Source organism: Talpa europaea (genome assembly GCF_964194135.1).
Source record: "Talpa europaea genome assembly, chromosome: 6".
Lineage (NCBI taxonomy): Eukaryota > Metazoa > Chordata > Mammalia > Eulipotyphla > Talpidae > Talpa > Talpa europaea.
This window is the reverse complement of record NC_140072.1, coordinates 91,248,312-91,258,624: the sequence shown is the minus strand read 5'-3', so window position 1 is coordinate 91,258,624 and position 10,313 is coordinate 91,248,312. Positions and strand designations below refer to the sequence as shown.

General features: G+C 41.1%; 1 protein-coding gene across 1 annotated transcript; it reads right to left on the bottom strand.

Annotated features, from left to right (window-relative positions):
• Positions 1-7,463: 7,463 nt before the first annotated feature.
• On the bottom strand, positions 7,464-8,371 carry LOC311172038 (small ribosomal subunit protein eS6). Its single transcript, XM_084235152.1, has one exon. The coding sequence runs from the start codon at positions 8,336-8,338 to the stop codon at positions 7,589-7,591; it is 750 nt and encodes a 249-aa protein (XP_084091278.1). The 5' UTR covers positions 8,339-8,371; the 3' UTR covers positions 7,464-7,588.
• Positions 8,372-10,313: the final 1,942 nt, after the last annotated feature.

Genomic DNA, 10,313 nt, shown 5'->3' with positions numbered 1-10,313 from the left:
GGCCCAGAAAGTAAAAAGTCCATTCACCTGGTCATGCTTTTGACTAAAACCAGTTCTATCTTTGTAATATGTCATTAGGGTTAAATTTGGCTGTATATATATACATGTAGCAGCAATTTAAGCAAGAAAGATTATTTCTCTTCTGTGTTTTATAAGTGCAGAGCAGTCAGTTCTGAGCTAGATTTTACTTTGACGGTTAGGCATCACCATGAGGAAGGCCTCAGAATAGGCCTTCCCAAGACGTGTTATTTCAGCATATGGATTATGCGGAAGAATGAAAATTGGGAATACTACCCAGAATGACAATTTTTATCAGAAATAGCCTTCCTGTGGGAGAAACCTGTCTATATGGCAGGGAAAGAATGCACTTATACAGCAACTGGTCTTCATCACATGAGTCACGCTCTCCTTGTTATACGAACCACCCTTCTCTCTCTTTGAAGCCCCAGACCTCTATCCCATTCCTTAGTTCAGGATATATATAGCCTCATTTTGCCCCATTGACTTTAGATTCTCACATCTTTATAGATTCTCTACACATGTGTAATTAAATTTGTTCTTTTCTCCTACTAATCTGTCTGATGTTAACATGATTGCTTACAGGTATACTTTCAATTTTCCAGGTCATCTCATGGCTCAAGATTGCTCCTGGAACTCCATCTATTGCATTTACAGTCTCACCAACAGAATGGAAGAAGGAGAAAAGAAAGGCATGACTCCTTTTTTTCCATTTTCACTTACATCTTATTGGCCAGAACTTAGACATATGCTCTTACTTTAACTGCAGGAGAAGCTGGAAAGTGTGGTCTGTGTTTGTACTGAAAAACTATGACTTCTATTACTATGGGAAAAGGGGAGAAAAGTCACTGTTAGATTATAATTCTATTTATGCTGATTCCATAGCTGGGGTTCAGTCATGCCTTAGCAATTCTACCCATTTTTTTGCTTGCTGGAGTCTATGATTTGTGCCAGTGAGGTCTGCAACTGGAGAGCTCATGGGTGATGGGCAGAACTGGCAGGGAGCCACGACATTCATGGACATGATCATTGGTCAGTGGCCTGCTGATGTGGCACTCTGTTGGGGAGGAGAGGGCCAGGACACTCTAGAGCCTGAAAAAAAAAAAAAAAAAAGGAAACAATACCACAGCTGTCTCTTGAAATTCAACTGGGCTTTTTCATAAACACATAGAGCACATGGGGACTCTCAGAAACACTTGGGGATAGGGAGAGAGTTTGCTCTCGATCGGAATCCAACATTAACCTTTGGGGTGAAAGCAAGCAAAACATTGACTCAAATGGTTAAATTCAATAAATCACAATTTAAAGAGAAATTCCTTCTGTGTGTTAGGCTACGATTTGGCCAAAATTTAGAGAAGGCTATTTCTTTACATCAGAAATGTGTCTCTTCTCTGCTTGGAAAAGCTGATGTTGGTTTAATTATCCCCAACTGAATATCAGCATCAGGTGAGGTACGAGCTGGGCCTTTTAAAACTCTGTCATGTCAAAACCTCCGTAGACTTTGTGATTGTGACTGTTACACATGCTGGCATTTTCCACTCAGTGCTGTTTCTTCCCTTTATGCATGAAAACTAAAGACAGAGAGTTATTTCCAAGTTGAAGTCTAAAACATTAGGGTTCTCATGGAAACATTAATTTATTTTTCCATTTTCCATGTCCTATTCTAGGATCTTGCAATTAGCAGGATAATTGGAAATTTGAAACACCATGGTCAATACAACCAATTTAATGTTTTTTCTGCTTTTTTTTGTAAAAACCTAGATTTTATAATTTCATAGCTTTTAGTGCTTTATGGCTTTGTTATTGCCTCTGCAAGGGTTTTGTTTTAATATATGAAAATTTTAATAGTTCTGTCTGCTGATATCTCATTTACTCCTATTTTACAGTAACAAGTAAACATGCAAAAGATGAGATTAGAACTTTGCAATATACACAATTGAAAGGATGTTGGTGATGTGAATAATATCTTTCATGCTTAATGAATTTTGTTTCCATCACCAGAGGGCACAGGTTATTTCCTTTGCCTCTGCAGGTAGTGTACTTGAATAGGACAGTGCCTGAGGCACAGTGTGACAGGTAGTGGCGATCCTTAGGTGACAAACCCAATCTCCATTTTAGACTTACTTTTGGATCTGAAGCCTGATAGGGAAAAGATGAAATTTCCCAATGTAGTGAGGTCAGTCCCTGGACTAAATTTTGCCCAATGAGATTAAGAGGAAACCTCCTCTGGGGGTAAAGAAAACTCTTCTTTCGGGTCATTTACAATGCAGATCTCAGATCTTGAAATAATGGAGTAGTGTTGTCAAAACTAGAGGACAGATGAGACTGGATTGCGGAAGTGCCACTGCTATTCCTGGAGGTTAGCTATTGCTTTTTTACCTGAAAGAGAAGACCTGGTATAAACCACAACTATTTAGGGTTTTCTCACTTATGTACCCAAGATGAATTCTAACTGATCAGGATTCAGGAAATTGAGATGAAGGATAAAAATCAGAAATAGCAAGGCCAGGAATCTTCGACTGTAGTGATTGTAGATCCAAATTGAGATTGTGTAGCCACATGTCAAGCTGCTAAACCAAGGGGTATTATCTAACATGGTTCCTCTGCAGAGATTGGACAATGTTTGAATAGGTTCACAAAACTATCAGCTAAGTTAATAAACAAATAAGTGAATAAAAGAAAGTTTTGTTTTGGGCAGGGATGGTTTTTGCTAAATTAAGATGGTTTTGTTAAAAAACGCATGCATAAACTTGCTTTGGGTACTTAAAAATGTAATTTTAAGTTCACAGTGGATCAATATACTTTGGTATGATATATACTTTTGTGTGTATTAAATATATATACAATATACTTTTGTGTGTTCTAATACTAAAGTATTCTTAAAACTTTTCTTCAAATTGAATGTTTATGATTAAGCCATCAGGTCTGTGTTGAACACTCTGGGCCTAGCACTGTGTATATATAATTGTTAACATTTTAAAAATTTCTCATTTATGGCAGATATGATATATGCTAATGTGCTCTTAAGCACCGGTTTTGCTCTCTCCAAGGTTGTTGCAGCATGGCAGTCAGTCAAGTGAGCACATTGACTTGCCCTTATTTCTCTACAAGGTCTCTTTTTCTTTTGCCCACCAATGTAGACCTTATACCTGCCCCAGTATGGAGATGAAAGAAGATACCTGTAAAACCCAAAGGAGTAAGTCCCTAATGGTGAGTGCTGGGCACCTTGCCAAATAAAGAGACAAATATGCAGCAACTAGTATAGTCTGGCTCTGCCTTAATGTGTTGTAATAAGTGTGATATTCTCCTGCTCCTAGAACCATCTTTTCCTTTCTGCCCTGAGTTCCTCAACTTAAGTCCTTCTTCAGTGATGATTCAACTACCCTGTATTTGTTACATTTGGGGGGATCCAGATAGTGAAAGTGGCTCTTGTACATGTTCTGTAGTCATCTGAAGAAAGTCTGAACCACTTCTGGAATGATTCAAAGAGAATACTAACAAGATCATTCCAGACTTTGGTGATTTCAGTTTCATATTCTTGAACTGGAGGAACTTGAGGAAGATACTAAAGTCAAGTTGGTCAATTCTTTGGGGTTGAGATGGGAGTAAGAATGTTTCTAAATCAGTACTGTGCAACAGAACTTCCTGTAATGAAAGGAATGTGCCCATTAAGCATTAGGGTAACCAAGGAACAGGATTTCTACATTTTACTTTTAAATTATTTACAAAATCACATATGGTTAGTGGCTACCTTTGTAGGTGGCACAACTCTAGAATGTTTTATTCCTGGTCATCATAAATGTGTCTGGAGATCAAGGAATTAACGTCATATCCAAATAAGATGCTGAGAATGGCCAGGAAAAATGTTGCCAAAATGGATGGTTGCAAGCAGTGACCGGCAGGAATCTAAACTGAGTGCAGAGGTCCAACAAAGGACCTTGCCATGGAGAAACAAGGCCAGTCTGAGAGGTGAAGGACAGTTTCCCTAAGGCAGGACTTGGAGGGCCTTTGCTTATAGCTGTATTTAACTTGCATTTGATTGCCTCGACTATTTTAGAAAATTCAGGCTTGATGTCCAGAGGAAAGTGAAGTAGATTGGCAATAGAGATTTTTAAGACCACATGTCAGAATTTCAGAAGATTATACTATAATGCCAATCCATCACTAATACTGGAATGCAAAAATGTATTTTTAAATTAAAAAAAAATTGGCTACTATATTTTCTATAGAGTCATTTATCTTCAGCATATGAAATTTTTTTTTGCCACATATCAACAAAATATCAAAAAAGAAAGCTATATTTTCAGTTTGAAATACTTATTTGTAATTTTACCTAGTACTTAAGAGTTGAGATAACAAAGTATGTGAAACTGTTTTTTAAAAATTCACCAGAAAGCCCACCTGATTGTTGCCCACCCCATTTTCTGTTGCCATGGAGACAAACTCAGGATTCTGCTCTGTTGTTTCAACTTACGGGACAATACAATAGTCTAGTGTCTTAGTGATCCCTCTGTTTCGTGCCTCTTTAAATTTATCACTATAGATACGGAATACAATTAACAAAGACTTTGGAAGGAGGAATCCTGAGAGCATTTGACATTACTGAATCATGCCTTTCTAGTTTTCCTCAATGTAAGGCTTTCTTTAGAATTTTAGAAAAAGTCAGGAGGGAAAGTTATCACACAGGGAGTTGGTCTTTGAAAACTCTTCAAATGAAAAGACTTTTAAAGAGTTATTTCTCAGTTAAGGCTCAGAACAGCTAGCACTTGGGGATAGAGAGAAAAATTATCTATGTTCTCTCACTCATGCGTTTGTTAAATCAGAAGTGATTTAAACCAACAAGGTTTAGATTTATACCTATTGTCAACTCCATTTGTGGTAAGAGGATGAAGTCTGTCCTTAGGAAGTTGTGTGACGGGGGAGGGTGGACGCAGATGAGCCAGTCCTGTGATGTTCTCTGTGTGATTGCCAGAGAAATCAACTTATTACCGTGCAGTGTGGAAGAACAAACATTCAGGATAAGTAGTCACCACCTAGGAGAACTCTTGATTTTTCTATGCCATTTCCTGGGCTGTGTGAGTTTACTTAGGTTATGGGTGAATTGAAAGGATAACAGGAAGGATTGATTGATGCTGGAAAGGTCAGAGAACCACTCTGTGCTAACCCCACTCCTGATATATTAAATCAGAATGTCTGCAATTAAAGGAAAAAGTGTTTTTGTGTTGAAATAACTCCCCAATGATTAGTATATTAATTCTTGGTAAAGGGCCATTGTCCTAATCAATGCAAGCTTAGGTTAGGTTGGATTTGAAGAGAAGTACATTTAGGGATGAGGATGGCGGCAGTGGTTTGGGAGGGAGCAATGGATTTTGGCAGATAGCTAACAATAAAAAGTATATAGACCATCTTCATTCACGCTGGCATTTCTGGGCCATCAGCATCAACAGCATCTGAGAGCTTGTTAAAAAATGCAGAACCTTGGGTCACATCCTAGATTTGTGGGGTCAGAATCTGAATTTCAACAAGATCTCCAGCGAAAAGTAGTCTTAAGATTCCAGTTCAGGCTTTACCAGCTCTGGTTACAATGGAGGCACCCATGGGACAAAGAGCCAGTGCTGGGGGACAGACAGCCCAGTTTACAGAGTACTGACCTCCACAAATGCCTAGGCTAAGGGAAAGATATCCGTGTTCTCTGCCTCAGTTCCTGGATCTGGAAGCTAGGGACAATAATACCCCGTAAGTCTGGGCTATTATGAAGATGAAATCATAAATGCAAGTAAAAGCATTTATCTGGAAGGTAATAAGTGCTTATTACTTGCTAGATCCTAGTATTTTTTTCTTTTGCTATGGTACCACATTGGACAAGTCTCTTGGCCATTCTAGACCTCAGGTTCCAAAGAGGATAATAACAACTAGTCTGAAGGCCTGAGACAATGTTAACAGATTCTATGGTCTGTAAACTCTTTTACTGATGTTGGGCTACTGTTGTCAACAGCTTGTCAGAGAAAGAAGGATAGTAAGAAGAAAAGTCTTCCAGGCAAGAAGGAAAAGACTCTCAAGAGAAGGAGCTACCAAGGTTTTTCTGAAGCCCACTGAGAAGCAGACCACCCTCAAATACTTGAAAAGGTGAAAGGTCAGTGGGTTCATGTCATCCTGTCCTTTGTCTTATTTCTCCACCTCCACCTACGACTGAATCAGACCACCCATGAAGTGATATTTGTTCAGTAGCTGGTGTGAAGCAGAGAGCAGCAGGGGTTCATCACCCTGGAGCTCTGCCTAGAGCACCCCAGACTTCCCTTTTTCTTTTTAGTCTTAGGCAATCATTGAGAAAGCTGACAACACAGACTTATCACTCCTCCCTTCTTCTGTCACCTTCAGTCCTTTTGTAAACTTGACTTTTCTCTGAGGTGCAGCCAAGCATATCTGGGATACATTTCATTATTTTCAGGACAGATAAAATCATTCACACTCAATTCCTGTACCTTTCTCAGTGCCTAAGGGGCAGGAAAACTGACCCTGGATTTACTCTCTCTGCTGTGAGACTGAAAGTTTCTGCAACAGAACATCCCATTTTTCCCTTCACCACAACCTTGCTAGATGGAAGCAATGTGAGTCTCAGCCCTGAAGGCCTTACCACTCTAGGGGTGGGGGGATTAACATGGCAATGTAGCTACTATTGGGGGCATAAAGTGGAGACCTAAAAGGCTCCCAGAAAGGCCTGTCTGGGAATATGCCCCAACTGGGAAGGAAAAGAATCCAGGTTGACCTGCACTCCACTGATTTATTACTGGTGCTCTGCTCCCTGCCTCAGAGTTTGCGTTGACCTTGACGACTGAGCCCTCTTTTTCTTCTTTCTCTAAAATGGCCTCCATGAGTGTCCCATGTCCTCTAAAATTATAGTCGCAAAATCTAAAACCCAAGTCAACACTTGAGAAGTGTAAGCTCTGCCGAGCAAGTCTTTGTTTTGCCTTTAATGATATCTTGCCACTTCTAGAACCTTAGGGAAGGTTTGACAGCAGAACATTTGACAGCTGAATGGCCCCTCACAGAGCCAGTTTAACCAGAGCAGAGATGTTAGTCCTCTTAGACCCTCTTCAGCCCCTAATCTCTTGAAGGAAACCCCCAGTGCTGCCTAGCCCGAGCTGTTCTATTGTCTTTCGAGTTGGGTGGACTCTTTCTGGCTTCGCAACAATGTTAGTGACTGTTCAGAATAATGCTTATTTGTGTGCTCCAAGATATGAAATAGCAATGCCTGCTCCTCCTAACGCTTTCTAGGAAGACAGAGTTCTAAAGACCGAGTTTATAGACAGAGTTCTACACCACTATAGTATGGAGAGGAGATGAATGGTTTGCACCAAGAGGAGGTGCACGGTGTCTCAACAACTGGATGTCAGTGGTTTCCTCCCAACTGGCAACTTCAGATCCTCTTCCAAAAGGGACACTGGGAGACTGGGCTCTGCAGTTGCTTCTCTACCCATTTGTGTGGGTAGGTTGGTCTCTTTAGCATTTTCTTTTTTTTTTTTTTTTTTTTTGATGTCTGGTCTTATTTATTTGTTACTTTTAGAAAATCTCATTTTTGACTAGACTCAGACTTGGAGGTGGAAGCTCTCAGAGAAGACAGCCTCCGTCTCTTGGCAATCTGTTCCTGGCGTTTTTCTTTGGCCTCCTTCATTCTCTTGGCCAAAAGTTTAGCATACTCTGCAGCTTCTTCCTTATTTTTCTTAGTACGCTGTTTCTTCAGAGCAATACGCCGACGTTTGTGCTGCAGAACGCGTGGAGTAACAAGACGCTGAATCTTGGGTGCTTTGGTCCTGGGTTTCTTACCTTCTTTGTTTAGGGGCTTCCTCACAACATATTGGCGGACATCATCCTCTTTAGAGAGATTAAAAAGTTTTCGGATTCTGCTGGCTCTTTTGGGCCCCAGGCGGCGAGGCACAGTAGTATCCGTGAGTCCAGGAATATCCTTCTCTCCTTTTTTCACAATGACCAAGTTGAGAACACTGAGGTTGGCATCCACAATACAACCCCGAACAGATTTGCGCTTTCTTTCACCAGTCCTCCTCGGTCTGTAACAGGAATGCCCCTTGCTCAGCAGCAGGCGAACCCGACCATGGGTCAAGACACCCTGCTTCATGGGGAAACCTTGTTTGTCGTTTCCACCACTGATTCGAACCACATAGCCCTTCCATTCTTCACCCAGAGCGTCTGCAGCAACCTCTGTGGCCATACGCTTCTCATAGAAAGTTCGAAGTTTGCGCTCATCGTCCACTTCAATGAGTTTTTGGCAGCCAGTGGCTGGGAAAGAGATGTTCAGCTTCATGTTGAAGCACCCGACTGCCTCTCAGGCGCCACGAAAAAGAGCTCTTTAGCATTTTCTAAGAGGACAACTCATCTGAAGGTGAGTTCACAGAGGGAGGAGGGTACATGTGACATTGTTTCCAAATCGATGACCCAGAGTAGCTGGGTCATCTCCCAGGATCTCTCAGGGTGTTGGGGACTGTGGCCCTGGCTGTACCGAGTGCAGTTCTGCTCAGAGTACAGCAGGTGACTCAGGCCCCTTCCCTTCGGAGCACACAGGCTGCTCTGAGGCTGTGTTGTCTGTCCAAACAAGTGCCCCTTGATTGAGAAGAAAATGCTGGTCCTGACTTCTTAGTTTACTCTTTGTGGGCAACAAGCCTCTCATTCACTTTCCAGAGGGTCTTTCTCTCTGAGGCCACCAGAAGGTCTCATTGTTAGGACACTGGAGAATGGAAATGTGGGACCATGAGGCCCCATGCTGCTGCGAGCTCTAGTGGCACTTACATCCTGGGAGATAACCCCACTCAGCTTCTTTCAGAGACCTGCTCAGCTTTGAGATTAAGAAATGTTCTCTTTTGTGGTGTGGGCCCTTTTGATCTGCCAACTCTGCTGTTAGCTTTTACTCAGACCAGGTGAAAAATGACTGCAATATAAACAAAGCTTCATGTTCCTTATTTATGATACACCCCATCACCTGGACACAAACCATTGAGTTTTCAAAATCCAGGAAATAGTTATGTAGAGAACAGGGGAATCATTTGAAGATCTGTGATTAGTCCTTCAAAACAGAAAAGAATGCGTTTTTGAGTAAGAATAAAACTTCAACTGGTGTTTTTTTGCTGGGGGACAAAAAAGACTGGGGAAAGTTCTCCTTAAAGCAATACAGTAGACAACCAGGAACATGGCCCACAAAAAAAACCCCAATTTTTAAAGGGAATGAGAACACTAATTCATCTTGTTCTTTTAACTATGGTCTCTCTGTAGTGACTCTGCTGCCTATAACTGGATACTTTGGAGCTTCAGATAGACCTTTCAAATGACCTGATGGATATGTCCACCTAGGCCTGTCCTGCTGTCCCCAAATTGAACATCTCCCAAACTGGACTCAGAATGGCACCTCCTCTTGATCCCTATCTCTGCTGATTGCATTGACTAAACTTGCTCAATGTTATCCATGCTATCTTTTAGTGATCTCAGAGTCTTTCCCCTTCCTCATGTTCCCCCCACTAACACTGTGGTGGCAGATCTTATTACTGCTTCCTTTGGCAATTACAACAGACTCCTGACTTGCTTATTCACATCTAGCTTTTCTCTTTCTCCAATCCTTCTACACAAATCATGCTGAATTAATTTTCATAAAGCACAGCAACAGTCATCTCTTCCCTGTAGTGTACACTTGTCATTAGTGACTGCCTAATATCACAGAACAGTCTCCTCTATTTTGGGTCAATGCCTTCTTAGCATAGAAAAATCAAATCCCAGGCTCCCTTGCAGCTAAGCCTCAGGTTTATGATTGATTTCAGTTTTATTAATTAAAGATAGTTCAGATTCCTGCAGAGAAGTGGAGCCACAAGTGAATAACAAGAGGAGGTGGCTGTGTACAGGGATTCATTCATCTGTCACCTGCAGTGTGGGAAGTTTCTGGAGTATCAGGAGTGTTGGTGGTGTTTTCACAACAGCACCTGTTATCTATTGTAGCTACAGAGTCTGGCTGTTTAACTCACCTGAAGATTCCACAAGGTACCTAATATTGTTTCATGAATTCTCTTTCATCTAAGACTAGGCAGAGTGGCTTCCATTGTTGGCAACTAATAATCAAAAAATAAAAATAAATATTAAATGGTTCCTCAGTGCCTAGTGAAATAAATACACAAGGAAATTTCTCAACAGCAAGGTCTCAAGCTGATGACACTTTCAAGGTCACCAAAGTTATGTGTCTCTTTCTGCTTTTGCTGCCTTGGCTACATGCATTTCCTCTAACTTCATGATTTTTTTCC